Genomic DNA, 21330 nt, shown 5'->3' with positions numbered 1-21330 from the left:
TTAGATAAAAAGATCAGTGACACCCTAATATATGTCAATTAGTTATCTTTGGATTTGCTGATAGGCTGCATTTGCTAATAGGTAGATTTGATCACTTAGACACAGGCTAACTGTTTTCCCCGGTTTCACGGCTTTGTTCTAAACTACGGTAACCGGCCTTTAGCTCCAGGTTAATGTTTACCACCCAGACATCAGAGTGGCATGACTCTTTTCATGTAAATCATACATGTTTTATACACTTACCTGTATGTACACTGCAATGAAAACCAACTGAAGAGCCAGCATCCTCATATTGTCCTTGCCCTAACAAAATGTCCTATGAGAAAGTGAAAAATAACAAAGCTTAAGGATGCAATGTTGGTGTAATGAGGAAGTTTAATAAGGTATAAAGGGAAAGGGGAAACTTTGTCAGAAGTGCTTTAGCAGTTTCAGCTAATTTGAATGGTTGACATGTTTTCCTTGAGCTAATAACTGGAATGTGCTCATGTTGTTATGATCATTATCCCTGCTTCAGCTACCATACAAAGTACTATAATATTATGTTAGTGATTGTTCCTGAAAAATGTTAGATGCTTTTGAGTTATGAGTATGTATGGTTTACTTCACCTTTTTATAACAATTAATCCTAAAGTAAATAGACCTCAAATGCATCATTTTCCATGTAACTTATTAAAGGGCCACTCCACCAATTTTACACATGAAGTTCAGTTTACTTATTATGAGCAGTGCTACTCAGCCTGACAACACAGATGAATATCTTCTGTGGCTTTTGAAGGAGCTTTCTGAAGTCTGAGAGAAACAAACCTAGATAGATAGTATCAAGATGACTAATACTTTTTTTCTTTAAAAAAAAAGGATCCCTCACAAGTATAGCAGTTTAGAGTAGCTTGACCTATAATACTGGCTGATCAGCTCCCACCATGGCCGTAGCTACCATTGAGGACACTGAGGTCATGTCCTCTGTATTTTTTTCTTGAAGTTTTGTTTAATTGTGAAGTGAAAATAGCCGACGAGACAATTATCCTTGCATCAACGGACCGTCATGTGACACGTACTTGAAGATTCCCCTGCCATGTCAAAACGAAAGTATCCGGCTATAGCCAGCGGTGGAGTGAAGCCTTGAAATCGCCAGAAATATGTTGTCTACATTTGTGAATTGGACTTGACCCGATTTTGCAAACTGTTCATTCATTGGATGAGCCCTTTTCTCCCTTTCCCAGCAGGCCGTGCTCCATTCCACATTTTAAGAACAAACAAAGAAAATAATATATTGCAGTTATAATTATTAAATATACAACCATGGAAGTTGTAGAATACTGAAATAGGAGTTGATTTAAGTTGCACAATTGGAAATGATAAGAAAGAATTGGACCACAAGAATGACCATGACTGAGAAATGCACAGCAAGAAAGCAGTCTAAATACATCATAGATTAAACCTAACAGTCATTTAAATTGTAGTCTCATTTTTGACCTCGGTATTTGAAAAATCCTGGCTAAGGCCTTGGCTCCCACTTGACATTTCTATGATAGTCCGTCAAGTAAACTATCATCAACACTTTTATACTATTGTATTACTCAACAGGCCAGCAGCCTAACTTGACCCATTTCACAACAGTCTGTTTTGCAACATTTGCTCAAGCACTTCCTATGTTTTACACAAATCACGTAACCTACTTTCAACAAAATGTTTGAGAAAACGACAAATAAAGCTACATGTTCCTGCTTGCAGCCTCTTTACTGTTCAATCAAGCTGGATTCTTACCTATGTTGTAGTTGTGCGTGCTGAAAAATGCTCCCCAGCTTCTCTGCTTTGGGTGGAGTGGATACCACACCTCCTCTGTGAGGACCTGCCCTTCATACTCACTCTGCTGTTAATAAAACTGTTCTGAGACCCGTAAGTATGTCTCCCCTTCATCTTCCGCTAAGTTAGTGTGGCAAAACTGGCCTGTGGAAAGCAGAAGTTTCTCCAACACACTTAGTCATTTGGGTGAGTAAAAGTCAGATTCATCTTTGTTCTTTATTATTAATAATTAATATTTAGTCAATTATTCACACATTTAACATGACAAAGCCTTTATTTCTCTCTGAAATGCAGTTCTGTTGCTGCCAAGCTTCTGTCTTGACAAAGTCCCCCCCAAAGGTCTTGTCTAACACCAATCCTCATCTTTACACCAGCCTCACATCAAATTCAGAATCCAGCTCAAGATCCTTGTAATCACGTTCAGAGCCCTGCATGTTCAGGCACCGGTCTACATTAAAGAGCTACTGCAGCCATATAATACCAGTAAGAGTCTGAGGTCCTCGGGGTCAGGGTTGGTTGGTGAAGTCAAAAGTGAAGCCGATGTCTCAGTATTTTAAACCTGCATTAACTAATCAAATATTTCCTGCATGCCAACATTCACAGGGGTTAAATAGATCATGTGTCAAAAAAAACTTTCAAAATTCATGGGGCAAGCTTTAACTGCACAAACTTGTATTTATTTAAATGATAAACAGCCTTCATTTCTTTACAGAAACACATTAACTTGAATAACAAATCTTACAGGCTTACAGACTCCTAAAAATATAACGCAGATTTGTTTTCTCCCCGTCATATAAATGCTCACATTTTATCTCTTTTTACCATTTTAATATTTTAACTCAGTGGTTGGTTATTATTTGTTTGTCTTTTGTTGTGTATTCCTGTGTATATGTGTATTTATGAATGTGTGTATGCAGGCCATCTGACAGTCTTGCCTGGGCCCGGGAAGAGATAATCTTAGATGGGCCCCCACGCACCCGGATTTCTCATTTTCCCCTGCTCTTCCTCTCCTCTTCTCTCCTCTGCTCTTCCTCTCCTCTCCTCAGTGTTGGGGAAGCTACTTTGCAAGCATACCTTGTAAAACTACATGTAGTTCAGCCTGACAGTAGTTCAAGGGGAACCTAGGCCCCCTTGCCTGTTGATATATGCCGCCGCTACTGTACTGTCTGTTCTCACCAGCATATGGCGGTCCTGTAGCTCTGGCAGGAAGTGCAGAAGAGCCAAATGGATAGCCTGCAGCTCCAAAACATTTATGTGCTGCGCTAACCAGGGTCCGTGCCAAAGGCCGCTGATGCCCTTGCCTTCGTGGACAGCCCCCCAGCCTACCAGGGATGCATCTGATGACACCACTGGCGACGCAACACAAGCCCCAGTACCGTCCCACGTGCCAAGTTGGTCGGCCGCCGCCACCAACGGAGAGCCACACACAGTCTGCGCATCACCAATACGCTGGCCTGCAGATTCCACTGTGGGCAAAATCCAAGGTCTAGGAGGCAGCGCTGCACTGGGCGCATGTTCAGAAGAGCCACATGCACTGTGGCTGCCATTAACCTCAAGAGGCGGAGACATAGCCAGGTCACCCTGGCCCCAAGCCGGAACTGGGACAAGCAAGCCCTGAGGGCGGCCTGTCTCACAGGAGTCAAGTAAAGAGTCCCTGCGCTGGCATCAAAACACATGCCTAGGAACTCCGTGGACTGTGAGGGCTGGAGCCTGCTCTTCTTCCTGTTGAGGTGCAGGCCCAGGTACTCTAAGTGCTGCTGGAGACGAGCCACATCTCTGCGGCACTGCCCCTCCGAGCGAGCACACATGTTGGCTGGCCTCCAAAAGGACCCGTAGATCACTGGATGCAGCAGTGATCTACGGGTCCTTTTGGAGGCCAGTGTATAATATTAACGCTATTGACGATTTTTCACAATAAAATTCCCCAAAAATATGCAAAAAGTTTTTTTTTCTGAAATGACTGTTGTAGTATGATAATCAGGTGACCCTTGTTGTGTATCATGATTTTGGTCATCCTACAGTGTATAATATTAACGCTATTGACGATATTTCACAATAAAATTCCCCAAAAATATGCAATTTTTTTTTTCCAGAAATAACTGTTGTAGTATGATTATCAGGTGACCATTGTTGTGTAGCATGATTTTGGTGAGTATACAGTGTATAATATTAACGCTATTGATGATTTTTCACAATAAAATTCCCCAAAAATATGCAAAAAGTTTTTTTTCTGAAATGACTGTTGTAGTATAATTATCAGGTGACCCTTGTTGTGTGTAATGATTTTGGTCATCCTACAGTGTATAATATTAATGCTATTGACGATATTTCAAAATAAAATTCCCCAAAAATATGCAATTTTTTTTTCCTGAAATAACTGTTGTAGTATGATTATCAGGTGACCCTTGTTGTGTATCATGATTTTGGTCATCCTACAGTGTATAATATTAACGCTATTGATGATTTTTCACAATAAAATTCCCCAAAAATATGCAAAAAGTTTTTTTTCTGAAATGACTGTTGTAGTATGATTATCAGGTGACCCTTGTTGTGTATAATGATTTTGGTCATCCTACAGTGTATAATATTAACGCTATTGATGATATTTCAAAATAAAATTCCCCAAAAATATACAATTTTTTTTTCCTGAAATAACTGTTGTAGTATAATTATCAGGTGACCATTGTTGTGTAGCATGATTTTGGTGAGTATACAGTGTATAATATTAACGCTATTGACGATTTTTCACAATAAAATTCCCCAAAAATATGCAAAAAAAATTTTTTTCTGAAATGACTGTTGTAGTATGATTATCAGGTGACCATTGTTGTGTATCATAATTTTGGTCATCCTACAGTGTATAACGCTATTGACGATATTTAAAAATGAAATTCCCCAAAAATATACAAATTTTTTTCCCCCCTGAAATCACTGTTGTAGTATGATTATCAGGTGACCCTTGTTGTGTATCATGATTTTGGTCATCCTACAGTGTATAATATTAACGCTATTGACGATTTTTCTAAATAAAATTCCCCAAAAATATGCAAACTTTTTTTTTTCCTGAAATAACTGTTGTAGTATGATTATCAGGTGACCATTGTTGTGTATCATGATTTTGGTGAGTATACAGTGTATAATATTAACGCTATTGGCGATTTTTCACAATGAAATTCCCCAAAAATATGCAAAAAGATTCTTTTTTCTGAAATGACTGTTGTAGTATGATTATCAGATTACCCTTGTTGTGTATCATGATTTTGGTCATCCTACAGTGTATAATATTAACACTATTGACGATATTTCAAAATAAAATTCCCCAAAAATATACAATTTTTTTTTTTCATGAAATGACTGTTGTAGTATTATTATCAGGTGACCATTGTTGTGTAGCATGATTTTGGTGAGTATACAGTGTATAATATTAACACTATTGACGATATTTCAAAATAAAATTCCCCAAAAATATACAATTTTTTTTTTTCTGAAATGACTGTTGTAGTATGATTATCAGGTGACCCTTGTTGTGTATCATAATTTTGGTCATCCTACAGTGTATAATATTAACGCTATTGACGATATTTCAAAATAAAATTCCCCAAAAATATGCATTTTTTTTCCCCCCAGAAATAACTGTTGTAGTATGATTATCAGGTGACCATTGTTGTGTATCATGATTTTGGTGAGTAAACAAGGTGTATAATATTAACGCTATTGATGATTTTTCACAATAAAATTCCCCAAAAATATGCAAAAAGATTTTTTTTTCTGAAATGACTGTTGTAGTATGATTATCAGGTGACCATTGTTGTGTACCATGATTTTGGTCATCCTACAGTGATTAATATTAATGCTATTGACGATTATTCAAAATAATATTCCCCACAAATATGCAAAAAGATTTATTTTTTTTATGAAATGACTGTTGTTGTATGATTATCAGGTGACCATTGTTGTGTAGCATGATTTTGGTGAGTATACAGTGTATAATATTAACGCTATTGACGATTTTTCACAATAAAATTCCCCAAAAATATGCAAAACGTTTTTTTTCTGAAATGACTGTTGTAGTATGATTATCAGGTGACCCTTGTTGTGTATCATAATTTTGGTCATCCTACAGTGTATAATATTAACGCTATTGACGATATTTCAAAATAAAATTCCCCAAAAATATGCATTTTTTTTCCCCCCAGAAATAACTGTTGTAGTATGATTATCAGGTGACCATTGTTGTGTATCATGATTTTGGTGAGTAAACAAGGTGTATAATATTAACGCTATTGATGATTTTTCACAATAAAATTCCCCAAAAATATGCAAAAAGATTTTTTTTTCTGAAATGACTGTTGTAGTATGATTATCAGGTGACCATTGTTGTTTACCATGATTTTGGTCATCCTACAGTGATTAATATTAATGCTATTGACGATTATTCAAAATAATATTCGCCACAAATATGCAAAAAGATTTTTTTTTTTATGAAATGACTGTTGTAGTATGATTATCAGGTGACCATTGTTGTGTAGCATGATTTTGGTGAGTATACAGTGTATAATATTAACGCTATTGATGATTTTTAACAATAAAATTCCCCAAAAATATGCAAAAAGATTAATTTTTTTTATGAAATGACTGTTATAGTATGATTATCAGGTGACCCTTGTTGTGTATCATGATTTTGGTCATCCTACAGTGTATAATATTAACGCTATTGATGATTTTTAACAATAAAATTCCCCAAAAATATGCAAAAAGATTAATTTTTTTTATGAAATGACTGTTATAGTATGATTATCAGGTGACCCTTGTTGTGTATCATAATTTTGGTCATCCTACACTGTATAATATTAATGCTATTGATGATTTTTCACAATAATATTCCCCAAAAATATGCAAACTTTTTTTCCCCCTGAAATCACTGTTGTAGTATAATTATCAGGTGACCATTGTTGTGTATCATGATTTTGGTCATCCTACAGTGTATAATATTAACGCTATTGACGATTTTTCACAATAACATTCCCCAAAAATATGCAAAAAGTTTTTTTTCTGAAATGACTGTTGTAGTATGGTTATCAGGTGACCATTGTTGTGTATCATAATTTTGGTCATCCTACAGTGTATAATATTAACGCTATTGACGATATTTAAAAATAAAATTCCCCAAAAATATACAAACATTTTTTCCCCCTGAAATCACTGTTGTAGTATGATTATCAGGTGACCCTTGTTGTGTATCATGATTTTGGTCATCCGACAGTGTATAATATTAACGCTATTGATGATTTTTCACAATAAAATTCCCAAAAAATATGCAAACTTTTTTTCCCCCTGAAATCACTGTTGTAGTATGATTTTCAGGTGACCCTTGTTGTGTATCATGATTTTGGTCATCCTACAGTGTATAATATTAACGCTATTGACGATATTTAAAAATAAAATTCCCCAAAAATATACAAAATTTTTTTTACCCCTGAAATCACTGTTGTAGTATGATTATCAGGTGACCCTTGTTGTGTATCATGATTTTGGTCATCCTACAGTGTATAATATTAACGCTATTGACGATTTTTCACAATAAAATTCCCCAAAAATATGCAATTTTTTTTTATGAAATGACTGTTGTAGTATGATTATCAGGTGATCATTGTTGTGTAGCATGATTTTGGTGAGTATACAGTGTATAATATTAACGCTATTGACGATTTTTCACAATAAAATTCCCAAAGAAAAAAGCAAAAAGTTTTCTTTCTGAAATGACTGTTGTAGTATGGTTATCAGGTGACCCTTGTTGTGTATCATAATTTTGGTCATCCTACAGTGTATAATATTAACGCTATTGACGATATTTAAAAATAAAATTCCCCAAACATATACAATTTTTTTTTTCCTGAAATCACTGTTGTAGTATGATTATCGGGTGACCATTGTTGTGTAGCATGATTTTGCTGAGTATACAGTGTATGATATTAACGCTATTGACGATTTTTCACAATAATATTCCCCAAAAATATGCAAAAAGATTTATTTCTTTTATGAAATGACTGTTGTAGTATGATTATCAGGTGACCCTTGTTGAGTAGCATGATTTTGGTATGTATACAGTGTATAATATTAACGCTATTGACGATTTTTCACAATAAAATTCCCCAAAAATTTGCAAAAAGCTTTTTTTCTGAAATAACTGTTGTAGTATGATTATCAGGTGACCCTTGTTGTGTATCATAATGTTGGTCATCCTACAGTGTATAATATTAACGCTATTGACGATATTTCACAATAAAATTCCCCAAAAATATGCAAAAAGATTTTTTTTTTTCTGAAATGACTGTTGTAGTATGATTATCAGGTGACCATTGTTGTGTAGCATGATTTTGGTGAGTATACAGTGTATAATATTAACGCTATTGACGATATTTCAAAATAAAATTCCCCAAAAATATACAATTTTTTTTTCCTGAAATAACTGTTGTAGTATGATTATCAGGTGACCATTGTTGTGTAGCATGATTTTGGTGAGTATACAGTGTATAATATTAACGCTATTGACGATTTTTCACAATAAAATTCCCCAAAAATACGCAAAAAGTTTTTTTTCTGAAATGACTGTTGTAGTATGATTATCAGGTGACCATTGTTGTGTATCATAATTTTGGTCATCCTACAGTGTATAATATTAACGCTATTGACGATATTTAAAAATAAAATTCCCCAAAAATATACAAACATTTTTCCCCCCTGAAATGACTGTTGTAGTATGATTATCAGGTGACCATTGTTGTTTACCATGATTTTGGTCATCCTACAGTGATTAATATTAATGCTATTGACGATTATTCAAAATAATATTCGCCACAAATATGCAAAAAGATTTTTTTTTTTCTGAAATGACTGTTGTAGTATGATAATCAGGTGACCCTTGTTGTGTATCATGATTTTGGTCATCCTACAGTGTATAATATTAACGCTATTGACGATATTTCACAATAAAATTCCCCAAAAATATGCAATTTTTTTTTTCCAGAAATAACTGTTGTAGTATGATTATCAGGTGACCATTGTTGTGTAGCATGATTTTGGTGAGTATACAGTGTATAATATTAACGCTATTGATGATTTTTCACAATAAAATTCCCCAAAAATATGCAAAAAGTTTTTTTTCTGAAATGACTGTTGTAGTATAATTATCAGGTGACCCTTGTTGTGTGTAATGATTTTGGTCATCCTACAGTGTATAATATTAATGCTATTGACGATATTTCAAAATAAAATTCCCCAAAAATATGCAATTTTTTTTTCCTGAAATAACTGTTGTAGTATGATTATCAGGTGACCCTTGTTGTGTATCATGATTTTGGTCATCCTACAGTGTATAATATTAACGCTATTGATGATTTTTCACAATAAAATTCCCCAAAAATATGCAAAAAGTTTTTTTTCTGAAATGACTGTTGTAGTATGATTATCAGGTGACCCTTGTTGTGTATAATGATTTTGGTCATCCTACAGTGTATAATATTAACGCTATTGATGATATTTCAAAATAAAATTCCCCAAAAATATACAATTTTTTTTTCCTGAAATAACTGTTGTAGTATAATTATCAGGTGACCATTGTTGTGTAGCATGATTTTGGTGAGTATACAGTGTATAATATTAACGCTATTGACGATTTTTCACAATAAAATTCCCCAAAAATATGCAAAAAAAAATTTTTTCTGAAATGACTGTTGTAGTATGATTATCAGGTGACCATTGTTGTGTATCATAATTTTGGTCATCCTACAGTGTATAACGCTATTGACGATATTTAAAAATGAAATTCCCCAAAAATATACAAATTTTTTTCCCCCCTGAAATCACTGTTGTAGTATGATTATCAGGTGACCCTTGTTGTGTATCATGATTTTGGTCATCCTACAGTGTATAATATTAACGCTATTGACGATTTTTCTAAATAAAATTCCCCAAAAATATGCAAACTTTTTTTTTTCCTGAAATAACTGTTGTAGTATGATTATCAGGTGACCATTGTTGTGTATCATGATTTTGGTGAGTATACAGTGTATAATATTAACGCTATTGGCGATTTTTCACAATGAAATTCCCCAAAAATATGCAAAAAGATTCTTTTTTCTGAAATGACTGTTGTAGTATGATTATCAGATTACCCTTGTTGTGTATCATGATTTTGGTCATCCTACAGTGTATAATATTAACACTATTGACGATATTTCAAAATAAAATTCCCCAAAAATATACAATTTTTTTTTTTCATGAAATGACTGTTGTAGTATTATTATCAGGTGACCATTGTTGTGTAGCATGATTTTGGTGAGTATACAGTGTATAATATTAACACTATTGACGATATTTCAAAATAAAATTCCCCAAAAATATACAATTTTTTTTTTTCTGAAATGACTGTTGTAGTATGATTATCAGGTGACCCTTGTTGTGTATCATAATTTTGGTCATCCTACAGTGTATAATATTAACGCTATTGACGATATTTCAAAATAAAATTCCCCAAAAATATGCATTTTTTTTCCCCCCAGAAATAACTGTTGTAGTATGATTATCAGGTGACCATTGTTGTGTATCATGATTTTGGTGAGTAAACAAGGTGTATAATATTAACGCTATTGATGATTTTTCACAATAAAATTCCCCAAAAATATGCAAAAAGATTTTTTTTTCTGAAATGACTGTTGTAGTATGATTATCAGGTGACCATTGTTGTGTACCATGATTTTGGTCATCCTACAGTGATTAATATTAATGCTATTGACGATTATTCAAAATAATATTCCCCACAAATATGCAAAAAGATTTATTTTTTTTATGAAATGACTGTTGTTGTATGATTATCAGGTGACCATTGTTGTGTAGCATGATTTTGGTGAGTATACAGTGTATAATATTAACGCTATTGACGATTTTTCACAATAAAATTCCCCAAAAATATGCAAAACGTTTTTTTTCTGAAATGACTGTTGTAGTATGATTATCAGGTGACCCTTGTTGTGTATCATAATTTTGGTCATCCTACAGTGTATAATATTAACGCTATTGACGATATTTCAAAATAAAATTCCCCAAAAATATGCATTTTTTTTCCCCCCAGAAATAACTGTTGTAGTATGATTATCAGGTGACCATTGTTGTGTATCATGATTTTGGTGAGTAAACAAGGTGTATAATATTAACGCTATTGATGATTTTTCACAATAAAATTCCCCAAAAATATGCAAAAAGATTTTTTTTTCTGAAATGACTGTTGTAGTATGATTATCAGGTGACCATTGTTGTTTACCATGATTTTGGTCATCCTACAGTGATTAATATTAATGCTATTGACGATTATTCAAAATAATATTCGCCACAAATATGCAAAAAGATTTTTTTTTTTATGAAATGACTGTTGTAGTATGATTATCAGGTGACCATTGTTGTGTAGCATGATTTTGGTGAGTATACAGTGTATAATATTAACGCTATTGATGATTTTTCACAATACAATTCCCCAAAAATATACAAACTTTTTTTCCCCCTGAAATCAATGTTGTAGTATGATTATCAGGTGACCCTTGTTGTGTATCATGATTTTGGTCATCCTACAGTGTATAATATTAACGCTATTGATGATTTTTAACAATAAAATTCCCCAAAAATATGCAAAAAGATTAATTTTTTTTATGAAATGACTGTTATAGTATGATTATCAGGTGACCCTTGTTGTGTATCATAATTTTGGTCATCCTACACTGTATAATATTAATGCTATTGATGATTTTTCACAATAATATTCCCCAAAAATATGCAAACTTTTTTTCCCCCTGAAATCACTGTTGTAGTATAATTATCAGGTGACCATTGTTGTGTATCATGATTTTGGTCATCCTACAGTGTATAATATTAACGCTATTGACGATTTTTCACAATAACATTCCCCAAAAATATGCAAAAAGTTTTTTTTCTGAAATGACTGTTGTAGTATGGTTATCAGGTGACCATTGTTGTGTATCATAATTTTGGTCATCCTACAGTGTATAATATTAACGCTATTGACGATATTTAAAAATAAAATTCCCCAAAAATATACAAACATTTTTTCCCCCTGAAATCACTGTTGTAGTATGATTATCAGGTGACCCTTGTTGTGTATCATGATTTTGGTCATCCGACAGTGTATAATATTAACGCTATTGATGATTTTTCACAATAAAATTCCCAAAAAATATGCAAACTTTTTTTCCCCCTGAAATCACTGTTGTAGTATGATTTTCAGGTGACCCTTGTTGTGTATCATGATTTTGGTCATCCTACAGTGTATAATATTAACGCTATTGACGATATTTAAAAATAAAATTCCCCAAAAATATACAAAATTTTTTTTACCCCTGAAATCACTGTTGTAGTATGATTATCAGGTGACCCTTGTTGTGTATCATGATTTTGGTCATCCTACAGTGTATAATATTAACGCTATTGACGATTTTTCACAATAAAATTCCCCAAAAATATGCAATTTTTTTTTATGAAATGACTGTTGTAGTATGATTATCAGGTGATCATTGTTGTGTAGCATGATTTTGGTGAGTATACAGTGTATAATATTAACGCTATTGACGATTTTTCACAATAAAATTCCCAAAGAAAAAAGCAAAAAGTTTTCTTTCTGAAATGACTGTTGTAGTATGGTTATCAGGTGACCCTTGTTGTGTATCATAATTTTGGTCATCCTACAGTGTATAATATTAACGCTATTGACGATATTTAAAAATAAAATTCCCCAAACATATACAATTTTTTTTTTCCTGAAATCACTGTTGTAGTATGATTATCGGGTGACCATTGTTGTGTAGCATGATTTTGCTGAGTATACAGTGTATGATATTAACGCTATTGACGATTTTTCACAATAATATTCCCCAAAAATATGCAAAAAGATTTATTTCTTTTATGAAATGACTGTTGTAGTATGATTATCAGGTGACCCTTGTTGAGTAGCATGATTTTGGTATGTATACAGTGTATAATATTAACGCTATTGACGATTTTTCACAATAAAATTCCCCAAAAATTTGCAAAAAGCTTTTTTTCTGAAATAACTGTTGTAGTATGATTATCAGGTGACCCTTGTTGTGTATCATAATGTTGGTCATCCTACAGTGTATAATATTAACGCTATTGACGATATTTCACAATAAAATTCCCCAAAAATATGCAAAAAGATTTTTTTTTTTCTGAAATGACTGTTGTAGTATGATTATCAGGTGACCATTGTTGTGTAGCATGATTTTGGTGAGTATACAGTGTATAATATTAACGCTATTGACGATATTTCAAAATAAAATTCCCCAAAAATATACAATTTTTTTTTCCTGAAATAACTGTTGTAGTATGATTATCAGGTGACCATTGTTGTGTAGCATGATTTTGGTGAGTATACAGTGTATAATATTAACGCTATTGACGATTTTTCACAATAAAATTCCCCAAAAATACGCAAAAAGTTTTTTTTCTGAAATGACTGTTGTAGTATGATTATCAGGTGACCATTGTTGTGTATCATAATTTTGGTCATCCTACAGTGTATAATATTAACGCTATTGACGATATTTAAAAATAAAATTCCCCAAAAATATACAAACATTTTTCCCCCCTGAAATCACTGTTGTAGTATGATTATCAGGTGACCCTTGTTGTGTATCATGATTTTGGTCATCCGACAGTGTATAATATTAACGCTATTGATGATTTTTCACAATAAAATTCCCCAAAAATATGCAAACTTTTTTTCCCCCTGAAATCACTGTTGTAGTATGATTATCAGGTGACCCTTGTTGTGTATCATGATTTTGGTCATCCTACAGTGTATAATATTAACGCTATTGACGATTTTTCAAAATAAAATTCCCCAAAAATAGGCAATTTTTTTTCCTGAAATAACTGTTGTAGTATGATTATCAGGTGACCCTTGTTGTGTAGCATGATTTTGGTGATTATACAGTGTATAATATTAACGCTATTGACGATTTTTCACAATAAAATTCCCCAAAAATATGCAAAAAGGTTTTTTTAATGAAATGACTGTTGTAGTATGATTATCAGGTGACCATTGTTTTGTACCATGATTTTGGTGAGTATACAGTGTATAATATTGACGTTATTGACGATTTTTCACAATAATATTCTCGAAAAATATGAAAAAATATATTTTTTTTTTATGAAATGACTGTTGTAGTATGATTATCAGGTGACCATTGTTGTGTAGCATGATTTTGGTGAGTATACAGTGTATAACATTAACTCTATTGATGATTTTTCACAATAAAATTCCCCAAAAATATGCAAAAAGTTTTTTTTTCTGAAATGACTGTTGTAGTACGATTATCAGGTGACCCTTGTTGTGTATCATAATTTTGGTCATCCTACAGTGTATAATATTAACGCTATTGATGATATTTCACAATAAAATTCCCCAAAAATATGCAAACTTTTTTTTTTCCTGAAATAACTGTTGTAGTATGATTATCAGGTGACCATTGTTGTGTATCATAATTTTGGTCATCCTACAGTGTATAATATTAACGCTATTGATGATATTTCACAATAAAATTCCCCAAAAATATGCAAAAAGTTTTTTTTTCTGAAATGACTGTTGTAGTACGATTATCAGGTGACCATTGTTGTGTATCATAATTTTGGTCATCCTACAGTGTATAATATTAACGCTATTGACGATTTTTCACAATAAATTTCCCCAAAAATATGCAAAGGTTTCTTCTGAAATGACTGTTGTAGTATGATTATCAGGTGACCCTTGTTGTGTATCATGATTTTGGTCATCCTACAGTGTATAATATTAACGCTATTGACGATATTTCAAAATTAAATTCTCCAAAAATATACAATTTTTTTTTCCTGAAATAACTGTTGTAGTATGATTATCAGGTGACCATTGTTGTGTAGCATGATTTTGGTGAGTATACAGTGTATAATATTAACGCTATTGACGATTTTTCACAATAAAATTCCCCAAAAATATACAAAATTTTTTTCCCCCTGAAATCAATGTTGTAGTATGATTATCAGGTGACCCTTGTTGTGTATCATGATTTTGGTCATCCTACAGTGTATAATATTAACGCTATTGACGATTTTTCACAATAAAATTCCCCAAAAATATGCATTTTTTTTTCTGAAATGACTGTTGTAGTATGATTATCAGGTGACCCTTGTTGTGTATCATAATTTTGGTCATCCTACAGTGTATAATATTAACACTATTGACGATATTTCAAAATAAAATTCTCCAAAAATATACAATTTGTTTTTCCTGAAATAACTGTTGTAGTATGATTATCAGGTGACCATTGTTGTGTAGCATGATTTTGGTGAGTATACAGTGTATAATATTAACGCTATTGACGATTTTTCACAATAAAATTCCCCAAAAATATGCAAAAAGTTTTTTATATGAAATGACTGTTGTAGTATGATTATCAGGTGACCATTGTTGTGTAGCATGATTTTGGTGAGTATACAGTGTATAATATTAACGCTATTGGCGATTTTTCACAATGAAATTCCCCAAAAATATGCAAAAAGATTCTTTTTTCTGAAATGACTGTTGTAGTATGATTATCAGATTACCCTTGTTGTGTATCATGATTTTGGTCATTCGACAGTGTATAATATTAACGCTATTGATGATTTTTTACAATAAAATTCACCAAAAATATGCAAAAAGATTTTTTTTTCTGAAATGACTGTTGTAGTATGATTATCAGGTGACCATTGTTGTGTATCATAATTTTGGTCATCCTATAGTGTAAAATATTAACGCTATTGACGATATTTAAAAATAAAATTCCCCAAAAATATACAAAATTTTTTTCCCCCTGAAATCACTGTTGTAGTATGATTATCAGGTGACTCTTGTTGTGTATCATGATTTTGGTCATCCGACAGTGTATAATATTAACGCTATTGATGATTTTTCACAATAAAATTCCCAAAAAATATGCAAACTTTTTTTCCCCCTGAAATCACTGTTGTAGTATGATTATCAGGTGACCCTTGTTGTGTATCATGATTTTGGTCATCCTACAGTGTATAATATTAACGCTATTGACGATATTTCAAAATAAAATTCCCCAAAAATATACAAAATTTTTTTACCCCTGAAATCACTGTTGTAGTATGATTATCAGGTGACCCTTGTTGTGTATCATGATTTTGGTCATCCTACAGTGTATAATATTAACGCTATTGACGATTTTTCACAATAAAATTCCCCAAAAATATGCAATTTTTTTTTCTGAAATGACTGTTGTAGTATGATTATCAGGTGACCATTGTTGTGTAGCATGATTTTGGTGAGTATACAGTGTATAATATTAACGCTATTGACGATTTTTCACAATAAAATTCCCAAAGAAAAAAGCAAAAAGTTTTCTTTCTGAAATGACTGTTGTAGTATGGTTATCAGGTGACCCTTGTTGTGTATCATAATTTTGGTCATCCTACAGTGTATAATATTAACGCTATTGACGATATTTAAAAATAAAATTCCCCAAACATATACAATTTTTTTTTTCCTGAAATCACTGTTGTAGTATGATTATCGGGTGACCATTGTTGTGTAGCATGATTTTGCTGAGTATACAGTGTATGATATTAACGCTATTGACGATTTTTCACAATAATATTCCCCAAAAATATGCAAAAAGATTTATTTTTTTTATGAAATGACTGTTGTAGTATGATTATCAGGTGACCCTTGTTGAGTAGCATGATTTTGGTATGTATACAGTGTATAATATTAACGCTATTGACGATTTTTCACAATAAAATTCCCCAAAAATTTGCAAAAAGCTTTTTTTCTGAAATAACTGTTGTAGTATGATTATCAGGTGACCCTTGTTGTGTATCATAATGTTGGTCATCCTACAGTGTATAATATTAACGCTATTGACGATATTTCACAATAAAATTCCCCAAAAATATGCAAAACGTTTTTTTTCTGAAATGACTGTTGTAGTATGATTATCAGGTGACCATTGTTGTGTATCATAATTTTGGTCATCCTACAGTGTATAATATTAACGCTATTGACGATTTTTCACAATAAAATTCCCCAAAAATATGCAAAAATATTTTTTTTCCTGAAATGACTGTTGTAGTATGATTATCAGGTGACCCTTGTTGTGTATCATAATGTTGGTCATCCTACAGTGTATAATATTAACGCTATTGACGATATTTCACAATAAAATTCCCCAAAAATATGCAAAACGTTTTCTTTCTGAAATGACTGTTGTAGTATGATTATCAGGTGACCATTGTTGTGTATCATAATTTTGGTCATCCTACAGTGTATAATATTAACGCTATTGACGATTTTTCACAATAAAATTCACCAAAAATATGCAAAAATATTTTTTTTCCTGAAATCACTGTTGTAGTATGATTATCAGGTGACCCTTGTTGTGTATCATGATTTTGGTCATCTGACAGTGTATAATATTAACACTATTGATGATTTTTCACAATAAAATTCCCCTAAAATATACAAAAAAATTTTCCCCCTGAAATCTATGTTGTAGTATGATTATCAGGTGACCCTTGTTGTGTATCATGATTTTGGTCATCCTACAGTGTATAATATTAACGCTATTGACGATTTTTCACAATAAAATTCCCCAAAAATATGCATTTTTTTTTTCTGAAATGACTGTTTTAGTATGATTATCAGGTGACCCTTGTTGTGTATCATAATTTTGGTCATCCTACAGTGTATAATATTAACGCTATTGACGATATTTCAAAATAAAATTCTCCAAAAATATACAATTTTTTTTTCCTGAAATAACTGTTGTAGTATGATTATCAGGTGACCATTGTTGTGTAGCATGATTTTGGTGAGTATACAGTGTATAATATAAACGCTATTGACGATTTTTCACAATAAAATTCCCAAAAAAACTGCAAAAAGATTTTTCTGAAATGACTGTTGTAGTATGATTATCGGGTGACCCTTGTTGTGTATCATAATTTTGGTCATCATACAGTGTATAATATTAACGCTATTGACGATATTTCACAATAAAATTCCCCAAAAATATACAACATTTTTTTCCCCCTGAAATCACTGTTGTAGTATGATTATCAGGTGACCCTTGTTGTGTATCATGATTTTGGTCATGATACAGTGTATAATATTAACGCTATTGATGATTTTTCACAATAAAATTACCCTAAAATATGCAAAAAGATTTATTTTCTGGAATGACTGTTGTAGTATGATTATCAGGTGACCATTGTTGTGTATCATAATTTTGGTCATGATACAGTGTATAATATTAACGCTATTGACGATATTTCACAATAAAATTCCCCAAAAATATGCAAACTTTTTTTTCCCCTGAAATCACTGTTGTAGTATGATTATCAGGTGACCCTTGTTGTGTATCAGGATTTTGGTCATCCTACAATGTATAATATTAACGCTATTGACGATTTTTCACAATAAAATTCTCCAAAAATATGCAAACGTTTTTCCCCCCTGAAATCACTGTTGTAGTATGATTATCATGTGACCATTGTTGTGTAGCATGATTTTGGTGAGTATACAGTGTATAATATTAACGTTATTGACGATTTTTCACAATAAAATTCCCCAAAAATATACAAACGTTTCCCCCTAAAATCACTGTTGTAGTATGATTATCAGGTGACCCTTGTTGTGTATCATGATTTTGGTCATCCTACAGTGTATAATATTAACGCTATTGACGATTTTTCACAATAAAATTCCCCAAAAATATGCAAACTTTTTTCCCCCCTGAAATCACTGTTGTAGTATGATTATCATGTGACCATTGTTGTGTAGCATGATTTTGGTGAGTATACAGTGTATAATATTAACGCTATTGACGATTTTTCACAACAAAATTCCCCAAAAATATGCAAACTTTTTTCCCCCCTGAAATCACTGTTGTAGTATGATTATCAGGTGACCCTTGTTGTGTATCATGATTTTGGTCATCCTACAGTGTATAATATTAACGCTATTGACGATATTTCAAAATTAAATTCTCCAAAAATATACAATTTTTTTTTCCTGAAATAACTGTTGTAGTATGATTATCAGGTGACCATTGTTGTGTAGCATGATTTTGGTGAGTATACAGTGTATAATATTAACGCTATTGACGATTTTTCACAATAAAATTCCCCAAAAATATACAACATTTTTTTCCCCCTGAAATCAATGTTGTAGTATGATTATCAGGTGACCCTTGTTGTGTATCATGATTTTGGTCATCCTACAGTGTATAATATTAACGCTATTGACGATTTTTCACAATAAAATTCCCCAAAAATATGCATTTTTTTTTTCTGAAATGACTGTTGTAGTATGATTATCAGGTGACCCTTGTTGTGTATCATAATTTTGGTCATCCTACAGTGTATAATATTAACGCTATTGACGATATTTCACAATAAAATTCCCCAAAAATATGCAAACTTTTTTTCCCCCTGAAATCACTGTTGTAGTATGATTATCAGGTGACTCTTGTTGTGTATCATGATTTTGGTCATCCGACAGTGTATAATATTAACGCTATTGATGATTTTTCACAATAAAATTCCCAAAAAATATGCAAACTTTTTTTCCCCCTGAAATCACTGTTGTAGTATGATTATCAGGTGACCCTTGTTGTGTATCATAATTTTGGTCATCCTACAGTGTATAATATTAACGCTATTGACGATATTTAAAAATAAAATTCCCCAAAAATATACAAAATTTTTTCCCCCCTGAAATCACTGTTGTAGTATGATTATCAGGTGACCCTTGTTGTGTATCATGATTTTGGTCATCCGACAGTGTATAATATTAACGCTATTGACGATATTTAAAAATAAAATTCCCCAAAAATATACAAAATTTTTTCCCCCCTGAAATAACTGTTGTAGTATGATTATCAGGTGACCATTGTTGTGTATCATGATTTTGGTCATCCTACAGTGTATAATATTAACGCTATTGACGATTTTTCACAATAAAATTCCCCTAAAATATGCAAAAAGTTTTTTTTCTGAAATGACTGTTGTAGTATGATTATCAGGTGACCCTTGTTGTGTATCATGATTTTGGTCATCCTACAGTGTATAATATTAACGCTATTGACGATTTTTCACAATAAAATTCCCCAAAAATATGCAATTTTTTTTTCTGAAATGACTGTTGTAGTATGATTATCAGGTGACCATTGTTGTGTAGCATGATTTTGGTGAGTATACAGTTTATAATATTAACGCTATTGACGATTTTTCACAATAAAATTCCCAAAGAAAAAAGCAAAAAGTTTTCTTTCTGAAATGACTGTTGTAGTATGGTTATCAGGTGACCCTTGTTGTGTATCATAATTTTGGTCATCCTACAGTGTATAATATTAACGCTATTGACGATATTTAAAAATAAAATTCCCCAAACATATACAATTTTTTTTTTCCTGAAATCACTGTTGTAGTATGATTATCGGGTGACCATTGTTGTGTAGCATGATTTTGCTGAGTATACAGTGTATGATATTAACGCTATTGACGATTTTTCACAATAATATTCCCCAAAAATATGCAAAAAGATTTATTTTTTTTATGAAATGACTGTTGTAGTATGATTATCAGGTGACCCTTGTTGAGTAGCATGATTTTGGTGAGTATACAGTGTATAATATTAACGCTATTGACGATTTTTCACAATAAAATTCCCCAAAAATATACAAACGTTTCCCCCTAAAATCACTGTTGTAGTATGATTATCAGGTGACCCTTGTTGTGTATCATGATTTTGGTCATCCTACAGTGTATAATATTAACGCTATTGACGATTTTTCACAATAAAATTCCCCAAAAATATGCAAATTTTTTTCCCCCCTGAAATCACTGTTGTAGTATGATTATCAGGTGACCATTGTTGTGTATCATGTTTTTGGTGAGTATACAGTGTATAATATTAACGCTATTGACGATTTTTCACAATAAATATCCCCAAAAATATGCAAAAAGATTTATTTTCTGAAATGACTGTTGTAGTATGATTATCAGGTGACCATTGTTGTGTATCATAATTTTGGTCATGATACAGTGTATAATATTAACGCTATTGACGATATTTCACAATAAAATTCCCCAAAAATATGCAAACTTTTTTTTCCCCTGAAATCACTGTTGTAGTATGATTATCAGGTGACCCTTGTTGTGTATCAGGATTTTGGTCATCCTACAGTGTATAATATTAACGCTATTGACGATTTTTCACAATAAAATTCTCCAAAAATATGCAAACTTTTTTCCCCCCTGAAATCACTGTTGTAGTATGATTATCATGTGACCATTGTTGTGTAGCATGATTTTGGTGAGTATACAGTGTATAATATTAACGTTATTGACGATTTTTCACAATAAAATTCCCCAAAAATATACAAACGTTTCCCCCTAAAA

At 32.1% G+C, this 21330-nt stretch overlaps 1 protein-coding gene across 2 annotated transcripts in view; it reads right to left on the bottom strand.

The window, feature by feature from the left end:
* Positions 1–21330, bottom strand: part of LOC133997693 (toll-like receptor 5) — an 85862-nt gene that overhangs the window by 4426 nt on the left and 60106 nt on the right. Inside the window, exons 1-2 of one of the 2 annotated variants that reach the window (XM_062437383.1) lie at positions 1765–1856; positions 244–316 (exon numbers count right to left, since the gene is read on the bottom strand). In XM_062437383.1, the coding sequence (XP_062293367.1) occupies positions 244–291 (48 nt within the window). In that variant the 5' untranslated portion in view covers positions 292–316; positions 1765–1856. Of the gene's footprint in view, positions 1–243; positions 317–1764; positions 1857–21330 lie in introns of those variants that run through there. The other variant, XM_062437384.1, reaches the window with a different exon arrangement.

The sequence above is a fragment of the Scomber scombrus genome, chromosome 17 (genome assembly GCF_963691925.1).
Source record: "Scomber scombrus chromosome 17, fScoSco1.1, whole genome shotgun sequence".
NCBI classification, from domain to species: domain Eukaryota; kingdom Metazoa; phylum Chordata; class Actinopteri; order Scombriformes; family Scombridae; genus Scomber; species Scomber scombrus.
The sequence above is the reverse complement of the archived record's forward strand: the minus strand, read 5'-3'. Positions and strand labels throughout refer to the sequence as shown.